The 17573-nt window shown below is 40.1% G+C and overlaps 1 protein-coding gene across 2 annotated transcripts in view; it reads right to left on the reverse strand.

Annotated features, from left to right (window-relative positions):
- The window catches only part of LOC105278340 (lachesin), a 67068-nt gene that overhangs the window by 11192 nt on the left and 38303 nt on the right, over nucleotides 1-17573 (reverse strand). For both annotated transcript variants that reach the window (XR_893772.3, XM_011337369.3), the window contains exons 4-9: nucleotides 17353-17538; nucleotides 9955-10038; nucleotides 6000-6123; nucleotides 2972-3109; nucleotides 2744-2863; nucleotides 471-641 (exon numbers count right to left, since the gene is read on the reverse strand). Coding sequence is in view for 1 of the 2 variants with exons in the window: in XM_011337369.3 (XP_011335671.1) it covers nucleotides 471-641; nucleotides 2744-2863; nucleotides 2972-3109; nucleotides 6000-6123; nucleotides 9955-10038; nucleotides 17353-17538 (823 nt within the window). In the remaining variant the exon portion in view is untranslated. The remainder of the gene's footprint in view (nucleotides 1-470; nucleotides 642-2743; nucleotides 2864-2971; nucleotides 3110-5999; nucleotides 6124-9954; nucleotides 10039-17352; nucleotides 17539-17573) is intronic.

Consider the following 17573-nt stretch of genomic DNA (forward strand, 5'->3'; position numbering starts at 1 on the left):
CGTAGATAGCGCATGTCTGACATTAATAAATCCCCAAGCACTGTTATCTCTCGAAGGAAACAGTTGCTATCAGCTGTAACGCTGCAGAAAATTAATCCCGGCGCGGTGCTTATAAGTATAATAATTCATTCGTAGTTTGCAAGGTAAACTTCTCCGCCGTCGACCTCGCCTGCAATTATTTGCAGGTCCATCCGCAGGTTTTATTTCACGGTACGAATCTTAATCCCTGGCGTTACGGTTATCTACGAAGGAAATAAAATAAAGGAACAATGTGGGAGAGAAAGAAATCGGAATTGTTCGTAAATGTACACGTGCATTGAAACGATATGCAGCGCGGATAACGCAATTCTCCCTCTCCTCCCCTGCCATCCATTTTGAGTGCGTTCCGTCGAGCAATCGAATTAGGTATTCTTTATGGGCTTCCCGGGAAACTTCGTTTGATAACTGCGGAAAACGCGGTGTGTACTCACCGTATAATCGAATACTGCTCTCGACCTCGCCGAGGGAATTTTTGGCCGCGCATCGGTACGTTCCCATGTCGGATTTCTGCAAGTACCGGATGATGAGGACCATTTGGATCTCGAATTGCGACTTCTCTATCACCTTGACATCGTGTTTGAAGCTAGATATTAGCATCGAACCTTAGGAACAAAAGTAGATTTTAATTATTCACTTTCTGATAAATAGAAAACTGTATAGACTACTTTTCGGACTTAGGCGTAAAGTATTCGTCTTTATCAATATGTGGTTTATCACTAAAAATACAATTTTCGTTATGAAATTGTAAACATTTATGAAACTGTAAAAGTTTACTTTTCACGCATTTTATATTTTATGCAGACGACAAGAATATCGAATTTAGGAAAGAATATTGATTGATTATTGTAAACAAATTGCGTTTAATATTAAAGACTCCTTATAAAATATATATCCACTTATAATCTCTCTCTGTACGTTTATTAGAAAATTAATTTATATATATTAAATTAGTTTAGATTGGTTTAAAAATCTTTATATTCACGGCTGAATTGCATCAAATCCTTTGACTTGAATATTGTTTCTAGTACAATGTTCATTTAGTCATCAATAATAGAGTTATAACAATTTGACAAAATTTAAAATGCAAATTTGTGACGCGCGCTTTGTACTAGTAACTAGATTAATCATATTTGTTAAACTATTTTAATTAAATTTGTTAAACTATTTTAATTAAATTCTGAAATATATCTCTCTATGTCGTTCACGAATACGGATAGTTGAAAGTGAGAGATTACACCTCTTGCTATAAATAAGACATCTCGCCCGTTTCCTGCTATGCTTTCTTATTACACGTTGGAACAGTTGCGTATAATGGGAAACAAGTGAAAGGTATCTTCCATGCGAGACGAAATTGCATACGAATGCATTGGAACGAGGTACTTCGGATAGCTGAGCGTGTGTTAAACTGGGAGGACGTCTGGCTCTTGCGAGGCGCAATCCACTGCGGGAATATTTCCGCGAGTCTGAATAAGTAGTATTCTCTCTTATATCTATCTAAAGTTTTCTTGAGGAATTCTGAGCCAAGTTATTACACGTCGCTGCGATATCTCGCGCTGCTGCTCGTTGAAACATCATGCGGTTTATGATACCGAAACAGTTGGTATTTCAACTTGCTTTGCGCTGGAAACGCACTTTACCGATATATTTGCATATCCATCTCGTATATGTATCGTATATTCCGAGAAAAAGCCAAAATTTCACCGAAATTCGATCGTTGACATAAGTCGAGACATTTTACAATTTACATATCTTTATACCATGTTCTTTATGAAAGAAAAAAAGAAGGGGAAATGATAAGCTAAATTGACTTCTTCGTTCGTTGTTGTTGTTTATTTGCACAAGGCTTAAGATGTATTTGCCAATTATGCGAAAAGTTTCTCGAAGCTGATGATACGGAAACGCAACGATACAGTATCGGAATCACCTAAACTAAGGTACGGTTTGTAATCGGATTTGCCTAGCGAGAATAATTAACGGTTGAGCATTTCTCCGCTAGTTACAGCCAGTAATTAGTTAACAAACCAATCACTGTAACGGATTATACTACTTGTAAAGTAGTGCAGTTGTAAAGTGTGCGCTAGGCACACACTGTTTTACGGATGTAGATATTACACTCGCATATGTGTATGAATTTTGATATGTACAGCAAATTATTTCTATTGTGTTAAATGATAAATCCATTTTGTAAAAAGTTGTAAAAGGAAGTGAAAACTGTAACATCAATTTTAATTGCAACTATTGACGGTTATTGATAAAATTGATACATCTCGTGGAGAAAAAGAGGAAATTGAAAATTTATATAATTTGAAATATCAATTAACATGTATATAAGTGATAGATGATGCATACGCGCATCAATCAGAATTAAAAACTGAAAAATACTATAAGTAAATACCAGAAGTAAAAACACTATAATAGTTCTTTCAAGTTATAAACATTTCAGAATTACACGAATTTCAAAATCCGAAATCAATTTATGCTTATACTAATTATTATATATGTGAACAAAATCTTTTTACGAATAAATTGATAAATGGATAAATTGATAAATGGAGGATGGTGAAAGAATACAGCGTGTGCTTTCATCGTTTGCGTTCCATCATGCTGTTACTAAGTATCAAAGTATTCAATATTAAAACATTTTCGCCCGTTATAACACGCGGTGTAAAAGTCTTTTAGAGAACATCATCAAGTGTCACCTCACCCTTGTCCTTGACCCAATAGTTAATCGACTTCGGGAATGCTTCAACGAAACATTCCAGAATCACGTCGGTCCCCAAGGGCGCACTGAGCAGCTGATTTGGTACTTGAATCACAGGCGGAACTGTAAACCGAAATCGGGAAATAGGGTTACATTTCCGGCACCAGCACCAGAAAATCGAAGTACATGGTATCAGGTCTAACGGCTCGGACAGTAATCACTATTACTCACAATGAACGCTGAGAAAAATCCGTTTGCTGATCGTGGGCGGAATCGCGTTGGAGGCGATGCACAGATAAACTCCCATCTCGTTCCTCGAGATCTTCATCAGTTTCAGCTCTTCGCCAAAGAACTCATTCACGATTGAAACTGAGAATGACAGATGTTAAACTTGATTAAAATGGAAATATTATTATAATACGCGCGCGTCTCTTAATACTCGCGTTGTGTTACACATAGTAAGGCCTTTCATAATATAATATTGATTTTTCTTCAGAATGTTTCGACCTGATCATTTCTTGGTATATTTATCTATTTAATATTATAATCTATTTAATCAATAGGTTATGATTATGTACGCATAAAGGTGTATATAATAGAGTTTAATTTTACTTTACTTTTGACTAAATAATTATTACGTTAATAAAGCATAATTAACTTTATTTAATAAATATAGATGTAATAATGAAGGCAAAAAATTGAATAGTATTTGAAAATAAGAAAATTGCTTATTGATTAATAAAAAATTCAATTGATTAATAAAATATTCAATTAAGATTATATTCCAATATATATATTCACCGATAATAGGAAGTAATTACAATATTATTAATAATAGAAGATTATAGAAATTTAGTCATATCTTTTGACATCTTTACAACTATGTTATTTTCGCAATCTGTTATCTTTGGCTATTATTACTTAACGCCGAGCGATTATTAAATATAAACGAACAAAAAGAATGTAAAGCAAACGACCTGTTACAAAAGTGACAGTCGATAATCGATGCAATGACAAACACGCTTAACCATATTCGCGTTAATTATGTTTTTCCAATATTTTATTATGAAACATTCAATGCATATTAAATTTTTGCATGCTGCAACTCTGTTACATTTTTAATTTGCAAGTCTTTAGTTACAATTTACAAATTTATTTATATGTTTTATGGTTTAACTTTAAAAGAACATATAAACACACGTGGAAATTAACTCGTCAAATATTGATTAATCTCCTAAGAGCTTAACAGTATGGATCCAGGTCAAAAATGAATTGTTGACAGAATGCGAGAATATTTTAGTATGTATCGAATAATTTCCACACGAAATTATTAAGCGTGTATGCCAATGTTGGTACACAAATGAAAGGATTAAAAAGTATATTTTATTAAATAACCGTTGAATATGATGTGCCATTCATTGAATACGTTCACCGAATACGTTCACGAGCGTATTCAGATGCAAGCGACGAAGCGGCGCACGGATAAGACGAGCGCAATTTGTCGCACCTGCACCTATTGCTTACCGTGGAATATCGTAAGCAAACGCACGAACCCTCCTCACCTGCGGCCTCGTTACGCCACGTCGCAGTTCAGCTGGCAAAAACATTGATTTTCCCAAAGGTCTCGTGACACGCCCGTATTTTCCGCCTCGCGATTTAATTACGCGGAACCGATGTGAGCGTCTGCGTTTTGCCGACGCCTTACGCGCTGCGCTGCGAACTTAACCGAGGTGTCTTCAAATCTCGATGTACGATGTGACTTGTTCTCCATTCAATGGAAATTAATTTCTCAGACATGCAATACATTATTCTTTGCTCGCGTTCGAAAATGTTTTTCCGGTGGTGATATTTGCGAAGAATAAAGTGAAAATAGCAGACGACCTTAAGATCGATTAGACGCGATTAAAAGGATTAATAAAGAAAAACGTATTTTTGGAGAATCTTCGATAGCCTGTAATGTTTAATTCTCAGAAAATATTCATAGCAACGTGTCTTACGAGATTTCAAAAATGTAATTTATATGTACGCAGATGAAAACAACAAATATATATATATATATATATATATATTGTATATATATGGGACGATTTAAAATTTATATAAAAATGTCAGAATTATTACACGTTTCTGAAATAATTCATAATAAATCATAATGCCTGCTGTTCTTTCCATCTGCGTTTCTCCTTGGTTCGACGTCTTACTGTAAAGTATCTAGCAAAACGTTAATTAAGATCACCACGTGATCGCGAGGCTAAAGCGGACTTTTCCGACATGACTCCGATAATCACCACGATTGTAGTGCCGACAATAAGCCGGCAGGTCAGGTCGCCTGGAGGTTCATGTGACTACACCGGTTGCGGCAACGTGCGTCCTTGCCGGGAACCGTGTCGACAGTACGGCGAAATTTGCCCGCTATTAGTAACACCACGCTGAAGTGAATACTAAATACGTCGTTTAGCCGACACCGACGGGACGGCGAGGGCGAGGTGGAATGGTTTGCCTTGGTTCACGAACGCGGTTCTCTCTCGTCCGACGTATGTTCCACCGTTTTACCGTAGTCGCCATCGAGCGCCCATCATTTTCGTCAAGCAACATGCATTTTATTTCGCTGGACATTTGCGTCGAGTTCCACCGTCGAGCATGTGCAGCTTGGGAAAAGGCGTCCGTTTGTATGAGAGTGATCTTTCTTCAGAACCGAGCGCGAACGGAGTAAAGGATGGGAAGATAAAAATAAAAAAATATCAAGCGACTTCAGTAGTTGAATTCAGTAATTAAATATCAAGGCATCACGTTGAAATGATTAAAGAAGAAAAAATCGATCATCGTCAAACTGGAAACTATCAGACTATAGTCGGTAGATAGCTCTCGGCAAAACTACGCGATCATCTGCTTCAAAAGGAAAATCTTAAATCTAATACGAACATAAATTGTAAGAGAACTTCCGGCGAAGGTAAACGTGCGCGCGCGTTCCATAATTGGACCAATATTAGGCGCGGTGGAACTCGACATTACGGTTAACGAGCCGTGATGACGACCGTGGCCATTCGGCAGAAGTCGCGGGCGCGGAAGCATCCTGGCGGAATCGGTTTCCGTCGCGAGATTCATCTTAAACTCCGGAAACCGCGATTCGTAATGAGGGAATTTGAATACTAACAGAATCGCGCGGCGCGCGCGCGCCTAAGGAAAACATAATTGTATATTCCGCGCTATATCGGCGGAACGGCGTGCGCGGCAGCGGGCCATCTATATTAAATCTTACCCTGCAACTTCTGGTTCGGGGCGCTTCCTGCAAATGGCTCCCGAATTATAATGTCCTTGCCGTCTTCTCGGCGCCACGTTATGCGCGGCGGTGGTATGCCTCTCGCCCGGCACGTTAACTTCACCTGTACGTGTTATGAAACCGGAATTATAAAGAGAAGCGAGTTCGTTATTGCGCTCGACTCTAATGCCGTGCTTCATCCAAATATATTTGGAGGAGTAAAGGGGGAGAGTCAAAACGCTCGCCCGGGGGTCTCCGCTCAGTCTCGCTATGTAAAACACGTACGCGCGCGAGGACGCTTGTCCGGAACAATGGTGGCTTGCGCGCGGATACTCGAGCGGAAAACGAATCTACGGTCGCGAGAGGCATGGAAATATCCGGCGCACCCCCCCGGGATACCGAGGGATTTTTAACGGTTACTTGCACCGTCGCCCGATTTTTATCGAAACCCTCGGTTCCACGAATTCTCGTTAACGCACGGCGTTAAACGTTCAGTTAAAACGATCTTTCCATGCCCAGACGATTCGTTTGTAATAATCGAGCAAATTTGTCAGTAGAATTTTTTTCGGCGAACGAGACAAATAATGTTAAAACAAATCAGGATTTGACGTTAGTGCGTTTTTGCTAGTTATGAATATTGGTCCTCAATCCCGGACGTTACATTGTTACGGATATGCGAATTGAACGACATCGATGACGGCGGAGGGAGGGGGCTATGAGTTGCGCAACACGTACGCGAAATGAATGTCCGAATGCTTTACAATGGAAAATATAAACGACATGTTGACAATTAACGATACGACACGTGTCGCAGCATACTATGCTGTTTGTTGGCTTCTGTTCTACTGACACGCTGCCTGCCAGCTTGCAATATCTGTGACGTGACTTTCAGATGAACATCGCGTTAGCACGAAGCGAGTTAGCCGAGGTGCTAAGTTATTGGATATTTTGCACGGATACCTTTAGAAAAGCGCGAAATAAATTAAAATACTTTAACAAAATACTTTGCCCCAACAAAAAGCTTTACCATGAGAAAATTGTATGCAGCACGTGATCAATAAAATATAGAATAATGACATTTATCAAGTGATTATTCCGTATTCCGAAAACATTTATATTGATTTTTTATTAGTTTATTCATTAGATTATTTAGCTACCGGCAAAATATCGATGCTTGCTGCAACATGTGAATTATGCCATAATATATTGATTAATTATAAATATGTTTACAAAGTTTAAATTACGATAATAAGCGATGAAAAGCAATTACGTTTTCAAATGTTTACCCTATGATTATTTTATTATTCGTAGTACTTGGCCTGATAAAGTTTCAGTTATTGCTCTTATACAGATAGAAATATAAATTGATGACGGTGTATTGACTTCAATTATAAAGTTTTGCAGTCGTACGCGTATTACATTTTCGGAATGGATATTTGAAAATATCTCAAAACCATTATAACATAAAACATGCAATTCTAAACTAAACGTTTCATATTTTTTGAAAATATCCGGCGAGAGTTTTAAGAATTTTATATGGGCAAAGGGGGGCTCTCGTTTTGCCAGGAGTTTTATCAATTTTGAATCAAAGTCGCAACTCTAGACCGAAAATGGATATTCTAAATGCAATATCCTATTGTTGAAAGTAAACGAGTTTGAAAGTTGTAATCCTGCGTATTGAAATTCATTCATTCGAGTGCGGCGTGAAAACACGTCGCTTTGCGCGACGAAAAGCGACACATCGTGGAAAATCCGGCAGATTTTCTAAAAAAACATCTCCATCGAGATAGGGAGATTTTAGATTTTTACGATTTTTACCGTGGAAAAGTGCGTGAGTGAGAGACGTGCCGTTAATAACAACAGTTCCCGTTCAATGGAATTACTTATTTATCTCGATGGACTCGGCCAGTACCGTCAGAAAACGAATTCACAAATCCGAATCTCGATTGAAATTTCAATTTTTTATTAACTTTATCTAGCGCGTCAGGTTGACAGAGATTTCAACATTTTTCTAGCGATCCTAGAACAACGATTGGGAAACACGTTTTGGAATCACCGCTGCATTTATTAAGATTGTCAAATTGACGATAGACATGTACACTAAAAAGATTAGTATTTATTTAAACAACAGATTAAATAAATTCACTTTACACGTATATGCTAGAGATATTTATTTCAATATTAATACCATTTCAACATTAATATTATATTGTGTAGTATTACTGCATTTCATATAGCACTTTAGAAAATCCGTATTAAACTTGAGGCCAATATAATTTGATAGGATTTTGCGCGAAATGCGTAATACAATTACACAGTTTTATTAAATGAAACACGTTCGTCAGATTACATGTATATCTAAGACTCGTAATTTCATTATAAAACAAAAGTGGTACGCTACGGTACTTAGATATGTGACCCAACGATCGAAAAAGACAGAAAACGACTTTTGCAGGTTGACGGCAATACAATTTCCAGTATATCAACTGCAGTAGCTTATAATAGGACGACTCGTAATACGGGCGCGTCGGTATAATTTCAAAGTTTAAAATGGTCCATGATGGTGGCTTTGCGGGAGCGTCGCGTCTTCGTAAAAGCGTCCTGTCAGACATCCCGAGAGAAGCGCAATATTCTTTACTCGAGCGACACCGCGTCGGCCATGCGCGCGGAAAAACGCGCGAGGATGAGACGAGGTATTCGCGCAAATTGCACGGCTGCCACGGAATATGAATTGTAAGCAACAGGTCACTTATTTTCACTGATGGCTTACTTGCAGTATCCAGCGTGAGCGCCGAAGTCGCGATCACGACTCTAACATCGCTATGTTATCTCGCAATTGTACCCTAAGAGTAACGAATTAAATAAGCAGTTAGATAGAAACTCTACTACAAGTCATGAATAATATACTTGTATTCCTTTCTTCGGATAATGATAGATCATGGTATAAATTAGTAAAATAGAAAGAGAATGCGCTTTCCTGTTCCTTCTTCAAAGAGCAAATGAAATGAGGTTTATGAAACTTTTGAAATTATTAAAATAATGAAAGAAACATGTAGTAATTATTACGCATATCTTTAACAGCATATTAAAATAATAGATTAGTTAAAATAATAGGTCGCAACAGATTTTAACTCGCAATTAACAGAGTCATTGTGATATTGGAAAGTACATTATAACATAATTTCTTAGCTTGAATTATCTTGAATTGTAGTTGGTTTCTATAAATATGACAATGAAAATTAAAGTTACGTACGTTTTCTCTAAGCACGACAATTATTTAGTTTATAAATTTGATAATGTGCCGATGGAAAAGAAACAAGTGTATTGAAAGTGCTTTCTGATTCAATACCAATGTCATTATGGACTTCTTAGTGATCTAATATTTTGACAATAATTTAATATTGCGTCTAAGACGTCTTAATGAACGACGAATAACCAAAGTTGCAAGCTACTTGCGAGCTGTGCCACGAGCCGTTGCACTATGGCGTATTGCCGTTCTTCGATATAGATTTCGCCGGCATGAATCATGCGGAATAGCGCTGCTTTGATAATTTACTGCAGACGTAAATCAGCCCACATTTGTAAGTAATAAACCGCCCTTTATTCACGATGGCTTCTGTGTGCAGACTAAATTATTTATAACGATCCTCGGGCCTAGCTGCGCCACAGCGCATCTCTCTTCCGAGCAAATTTGTTCCGCAAATTTATTTCCACGTGCGGCAGAATTTTTCGGGATTGAGCCGAAAGTTAATTGTCGATCGAGAACAATAATTTATCGAAGTTAATTCGTTGAATCTCAAAGCAATTGTGCAGCGATATTAAAGATTAAAGAAGATCAGCTTTTTATTACTAATAATTGCTAATTCCTAATAATAAAAAATTGTGATTGATTATAAATATTTCCTTAATAACTAAATAAAAAATTATGGCGATGTAAAATAGGAAAAGACTTTACCTGACCACCTTCGCCCACCATTACGTCGCTTGATGTAGCTTCAGAGATGAAATCAGGTGGCACAACAATTGACAGCAAACCTGTCTGGAGAAAACAGATAATTCGAAATTAGCGTTAATACAGATTAATTCAGATTTATTTTATGTGGCAAAAAACAGCGGATCGAATTATTATGTTATTAATTTTTATTCTAATTTTATATAACACCGAGTTGCGATCTCTATTCTTCTCTTACGTTCCGTTGTACTAAATTGTAAATTGAACGTAAAAATTCAGGTTTAAATGTCACGACGAATTGCTCACACAGTTTTGAATAATTCAATAAAACTCCAAATATGGACAGCTCGTGCAGATAACGTTTTTCATGATTGGCTGCGTGAATTTTAATTAAGGTGTATGCGAATTTCGTGATGATTGTGACTTGAGGGTCCGCGCTTCGCGTAGCGCATCAGAGTTGTAATTACGTTCCTGACTTCAATTATTCCCTCGCGAAACACAGTAATACGCGGCCGCGACGGTTGTATTTTTTTCCATTAATATAATATGACGTTGCGAATGTGGTTCCGTCCGACGCGCGGAGTTGATACCGGCATGCGAATCAGAGGGTGATGACGTATAACTCGCTTTATTTCCCTCGTCGCGCAGCACGACCACGGAGACGATATTCGAGATAGCCGAGTGCCCATATTCGGGACAGACATAAACAAAAGTGCGGAATTAATGGAAACAAGCGTATTACTACGTTGGGATGCACTTAACTCCCCCGAGATTAATTGAACGACCTGGTGCTCGGGCAAAAACGTGATAATGCCAGCGACTTGTTAGACCCGATCCCGGATGTAACACGAGCGATTCGCGGAACGGTTCACTCGCCTCTGCGTGCATCTGCGTGCTTTTCCTCTCCTTCGTGAATTAGTAGACTGCGAGATACAACCATAAGGCAGTCTGATAACGCGAGCGTCCCTAAATCTTCCTTTTCTCTCCCTTCCTCACCCTTTCTCGTTCTCTTTGCCTTGCTCTATACACTTTAGCCCTGCCGTTGGTATGGTTGGCAACATTATAGTCCTGCTGGCGGCGCTTACAGATCCCGGCGTGTGGATTATTTGTTAATTAACAGCGTGCGACGTCAAACGTCATAATTAACAACCGGTGGTCATTATCGCCCATTGCGTGATGTCTAAGTCTAATTGTAAAAATCACGTGCGCTATACGTAAGTTACACGTGAGCCACGTGTAAAATCATGGCTGTCCATATAAACCATCCCTCTCACGCTTATAATTCCCGCCAAATGCAATGGAAAATTAATGCATGCTGCCATACAACACATGCACGAATTAATATTAATAAACGTGTAACATATTATTAATTCAAAAGTATTTACTGTTTTTTTTAACAAATAATCGATAATCATGGAATAATACAATTTGCCTCCGAATTGTCGAGTAACGGAGATCGCTAGATACTACATGGTTTCCAGGCGCGACTTGATTGTTTGATGCTGGAACATAAATCTCACTTACACGCGGACATTTTACGGCTCATTGTTGAAAGCTGATCGGGATAACGCCGTCAAGGTAGTCGTTTCGCGGCGGCCTTTCCGGCAAGTTGTAAAATAATCCTTTGCAACAAAGCGCTCCCGCGGTAACATGCACATTCGACGCTTATCAGAGACGCGGTGGCGCACTATCGCGTTGTAATTCCCAAGCGGGAGGACGAGAACGGGGTGCGGCGAAATTGAGAAGGAAGAGGAGAAGGAGGCTCAACCTCGACGGGGACTTTTGTCGGTGGTGGTCGTACGTCAAGCCGCGAGACGTCAGTACGAGAGCAAGGACCTCCTCTCCATCTTCTCTGCTCCTTTTCGTCCCCGTCGTTCTACCTGCCGTGTCTCCCGAGCACGATTCTCCTCGTTTCGCCCGCGATTTGAGGCAAGTCCCAGGCCGCGACGCCTTTCCTCCCGTCCTCGCGAGCGGAGAGGCGTGCGCGCAATTACGGGGATGTAATCCACGCCACGACGAAACTTCAATCGTTATAACTGAGTTGTCTGGCAAGCTATGCCGCTGTGCCGTGTCGCTCGAGAAGCAGCAGCCGTACAACGAATGCAAACTGCGTGCATACGTACGTATTATGCACGTACGTACGTTGGTACCGGCGACGGTGACGATGACGAGCGCGACGAGACACGTGCCCAGGGCGCGTAAACCCGTACGTGTCGTCGCTGAATTACGAAACACCCCTCGCTCCCGCTCTGAGCCGTAAATTAATTATTACGCGCTTGCTAATGACTGTATCAGTGCGCGGCTGCAGCGTGATTCGGTGAACGAAATGAATGAATGGGGTGACTGTCTCGTCGATCGGTCAGCCCTCGTACTTGCAGTCGCGGAGGTATCATGGCTTTCATTTGTATATTGCGGTTTCCTTTTTTTCCTGTATGTATTTATTTGTTTAAGAAATCTCGTTATTCCGATCTCCTCAAAATAAATTTGAAACAGTTTTGTATTCTATTCAAATAGTATAAAAATGCTTTATGCAAAATTGAAAATTTATTCAGAATATATTGAGTATGTACAATTTTGATGATTCTGTGTTCTGGCAATTGAAATAAAAGGAAAGTCCAAAAAGGAAATCAACTTGTCTAAACGCGGCAACAAAATTGTGAATGCATATATGATTTTGATAAATTATATCATACGAACTGTGGAACAAAGCAAAGAGAAATATACTGTACTTTCGTGTGAGTCGATTGAATTAAGCTTGATTAAATCAGTGCGTTCATGTCGCGCGGAATTATGCAGATAACTTTGAAGAAATGACGCGGAATTTCAAGAAAGACGGCGCACAAGCCGGCGCCTCTGCATACGTACACGTAAATTTTATCAGACACGCAGTCGGAATTATAAGCGGCGCACGAAGGGGCCGCCATATTTGGAAATGAGCGAGGAAATATAGTTACCGCGGGGACCAGACTGCACCCTCTTTGCGAAGGATTATAACTGCTGATATACACGCGTAGAGCAAGAAAGAAGCTAGACACGGAGAAAGGAATGGTGATCTGAGGTAAAGGGAATGCTGTGTTATGGAAAAGATATATACCTATCTGTATACGAGTGACGATTGGTCTCTTTTACCGGATAATTTTCAACACTCTGATAAATGCATGAATGAGATAATATCATACGATGTTAATCGCAAACCGGTTGAGAGATGTATTTCTTCTTCAAATTTTAATTCAAATATTACACGGAACTTTAATATTACAATATAACAATATAATAAATATATGCAATGTGCATAGAAATGTTGCGTAATGTAATGTAATGTAACAAAAGTTACGATACGTACTGCAACATATAATATTTCATGCATCGTTATTTTTCGCGTACTTTACATCATTACGAGATTCCTATTTCACTTTGGTCTCCAATCGGATTGATCAAGGAATGTCCTAGCAAATCACTATCTTGCGGTCCAATTGCTCGCGGCAGATTGTGTCCATTTCGAAAGCTAAATAACAAGCGAACAAGAAGGAATCTGGCGCAATGAACGTATGAACAAGATGAACGAAATAAGATAACACGAATGCACGACAAGCAAGTCAATAATCAGGGAACTCAATGATAGAAGATAGATCCGATCGAAGGATAAAACGTCAAGTTATTGTGTTTTTTCCTTAACGAGAGTGATATCGCATTCATTATCAAATCGATCCATTTGACCTCTTTATTTGAATATTTTGTTTTTTATAATATCTTTATTTTTTTCTATATTCATTCATTCTTTTCTTGAACTGTCGGGGCCATGAGCAGAGTAATTATCGGTGCTACTCGCGGAGTGTTAATTATGGAGCTTAATTTCGTGTAAAACAAGCGCGAGAAAGACAGGGTTAGTGAGTGTTACGTTCCACGTGCACTATTTAAAATTACAGTTTTCTCCTTGCGAGACTAGCACGAATTCAATCCGAAACGTTGGAAAATTAGATCTCGACTCGACTTAGCAGCGCCTTACGTCTCGTGTCGCATCATCTTGCTGGAAAAAGAGACGGACGAGGTGTTACTTTAAGGCTAACCTGAGGTCGACTCTGGTCTCTCCGAGAGACAACGGTAACGTTATCCGGTACGGAACGAGCGAAGGGCCGTGCGCGCGTTAACTAAAGTGGCTCATTTAAGCGTCCTTCGCATCGCGAGAAAAATCTACGCGCTCGTAAAGCGTGATTTTCGCGCGGCTAATTGCCGCCCGACCGTGCAATTCGTTGCGCGTTTAAAGAGGATATGGGTGACCGTGAGAATTTTGAGAGCTCGCCCATTGTCACGCCGCGATCATTCGTCGCGACTGTCCGAACAAGTTGAGTGAATTTCGAAAATTGGTGCGCGTGCTCGCGCGACGTTATTCTATCTCATACTACCCTTCATCGCGATTTGTCAACAGCCTCACACTCGAATCGGTATTTTTTACGCTGCCGGAGTGCGATTGTTTCGTCTTCTTGCCGGAAACTATCGCGCATGTAACAATCGTTAAAAGCGACTCGATATTCCGATCCTTTGCTGATAAAGCTACGTGCAATAGCAGCGAGGGGGTTTAAGTGTTACTTGGAGAACGGTGTTCATAAACGGGCACTCGGTTTCCGAACTGGCGAAGACGGCTCGTTAAGTTCTGGGCTCGTTAAGTATGCCGCGGGTCTGGTGCCAGCTATGTACACGCGAAGGGCGGAATCCCTTCGATACTTGTACAGATTATATCGGCGACAACTAATACTCATGACAGGACTCGACGGGGCGACGGGGCAGGTAATACCCGGTGCGGTTTGGTATCGCCCTATCGTTGATGGCAACAATTATAGACGACGGAAAATATCAAGATATGTAAATGAGGATGCGATTGCGTAGCTGCATCCTAGTAGTACGTTCACCTCCTTGCTTCCGGTCTATTGGTAGCTTTCATCTCTTCTCTCTCTCTCTTTCTCTCTCTCTCTCCCGTTCACTGTCCCGTTGCCCGCGGGCTTCATCAGAAACGTAATGAATACGATAATGCGCGCAATGTTCATTACGAATACAGTTAAACCAATAACGTTAATAAACAGAGATTACGTTCATCGTCGGCTATTGTGTTATCCATGTTTGCGGTGGTTCATGTTATTTTGAAGCTTCGAGCCGATCGTATAATATTACTCCGTTGACGCTAAAATCCAGATTTCGAAAGCTCGAATTCTTTCTTATTTCTTTCTCTGAACAGAGAACGTTATTTCGCGATTTAAAAGAAACACGAATCTTTAATGAGAAAGAAATTTATTGCGGATCGTGCGATGGCTCAACGAGTCGAAGTAACGCTTGCAAGATCTTCCTGATTTTCCGCTTTTTAATATGAATACGAGTGTGCATATTACATCAGTGGATTATGTTAATGATAGTTAGTAAACTAAGAGCAGGATGATTAATTGCGTGAGCCAAGTGGGACGCGGTCCGATTGTAACTGAGCAACTATCGATTAACTCTGGCGCATCTTGGCACTTTATCGATGCGGGCATCACTGCCAATGTGGGCCGCTCGATTAATTGTTCCACTCCTTGCAGTTCAGCAACTTATCGCAATTGATTTCCGCGTCCGTCACCGCGATGCAGGAAGGATCGACGATATTAGTAATATATACAAGGAAGATATTCTGCACTGTGCAGATGTTTGGGCAGAATTCTCGTAAAGATTATATCCTTATCGTTTCCTTTTTTGTCGTAGGATCCATTTATGACACGCGGGGTAATTTCTTTTGCATGGATTATTCTAAAAAAGACACGAGAAGCGTTAAAATACGATTCGCATTCAGTGGTTCTTTTGTGAGCTAAGCCTCTATCGGGAAACCGTTGGCGTCGCCCTTCGCGAAGTTAAGTCCAGACTAGAGCTCGAGAGGTCGGTCCTTAAAGCCGATTGTCGTGAAGTAGCATAGAATATTTATTTATGTCCGGCTACATTATCATCTCTTTTTACGATGCATTTTATTGGTAATGTAACATGTCGCAGTAATATCGCGATAAGTGACTTCGAAGGCTGTTTTATTCTACGACCTCGTTGTCAGCAGATAAAAGTTAATGGTTTATCAAATGCTACAAATTCCTGTTGCATTTATCCTTTTACATATTTAACCCTTATCATCCCAACTGGCAATAATGCTGCCAAAGTCAGCGTTAAACAGTAAGATATGAATTGTTTTCTTTTTTTACTTTTGGTACTTGTGTTTACGCAACATTTATAAATATTCTCACTGATAAATAACTACTTTATAAAAATTACGTAGCGTCTTTTCTTAGCACCTCAAAAATTTATCTGCAGTTGGCTGGCAAACATACTACAGTATTCTTGGAGTAGTAAGAGTTAATATTGGAGAATAATGTACAAAAAGTAATTTAAAAAATGATTAAAATTTTTTCATTATAAAAACATATCTGTTTTTTCGAACAGCCAATATTCAATAACTAGAATGTCTGAAGACTGAAATAATTTGACACAAGCAGGTAAATGTACGAAAAAACAGGATATATTATCTGTAATATGTCAAAATTGTTGCGTCTCATTCGCATTAAATGAAATTAAAAAAGATTTGATCAATTTTTGTTGCAGATAAATTTGCGATAAACTTCAACGTGATGCCAACAGTTGAGCCAAGTTTAAATTCGTATTTGCAAATCTATCGTTTTCTTTCGAGGATTCTGAAGCAGTCGGTACCACTCTGGCTGGATAAGCGAGAGGGAGGAGCGTAACTACCGAAAATACTCGGTGCGGCAAATAGACCGCCGTTTCCGCGCCTAAGTGAATTCCATGCGTTCCTTCCGCGGCTTCGCGCGTTTCTAAAACGGCGAACTGCTATTAGAGGCACTCGCTCTCTCTCTCTCTCTTCCACTTTCCCTCCGAGAACTTCCTAACGATACTTCCGCCGTTGCGGTGTCGTCGCTTCCGCCAACCCTGCGATCGCTCGCGAAACTTGCGCCTCGTTAGATTTACCCGCTGGCCGGTATTAATGGCGACGAGCGTCCGACTCGGCGCGACGCGACCAAAATGGACGTCCCTCCCGATTCGAATAAACGACAGAAACTTTGTAATTGAAGCACGATGCGTTGGAAAAACTTTCGAAATCGAGAGCTGATTCGCGCAGTGCATCGACAGTCCGTAAATCGCGAATAAATCGATCCCGCAACACTCGTTTGGTGAAACGTGCTGCATTTCCTAAAGGGGTGCATTTAATCGTGTCTACGGAGTGAAACGAATTAAGAGAACGTGTTGTTGCAACGTGAAAAAAGACTTCTACTCCAAATTGATCATGGAATAAATATTTGTCATTATCTCTCGTGTTAGACATGCGGATTGATGGCCATGCCGATTCACACCGATCTCGGAGAAGTCTAATGAGGTACATACCTGACTCTTCATGGGATCCGTGTTGATCTGGCACATGTAGAGACCGGCGTCCTCTATCTGGACACCTTTGATGTGAAGGTTCCACATCGTGTGGTCGCTGTGAGTCACAGCCACCCTCGGGTTGTGCGTGATCACGTGGTCGTGTATCGCCTGGATCGCCTTCGTGTCTGCCTTCACCCAGCCGACCTGGGAACATCAATCGCCGGATCGGGGTCTTAATG

The sequence above is a fragment of the Ooceraea biroi genome, chromosome 4 (assembly GCF_003672135.1).
Source record: "Ooceraea biroi isolate clonal line C1 chromosome 4, Obir_v5.4, whole genome shotgun sequence".
Taxonomy (NCBI): domain Eukaryota; kingdom Metazoa; phylum Arthropoda; class Insecta; order Hymenoptera; family Formicidae; genus Ooceraea; species Ooceraea biroi.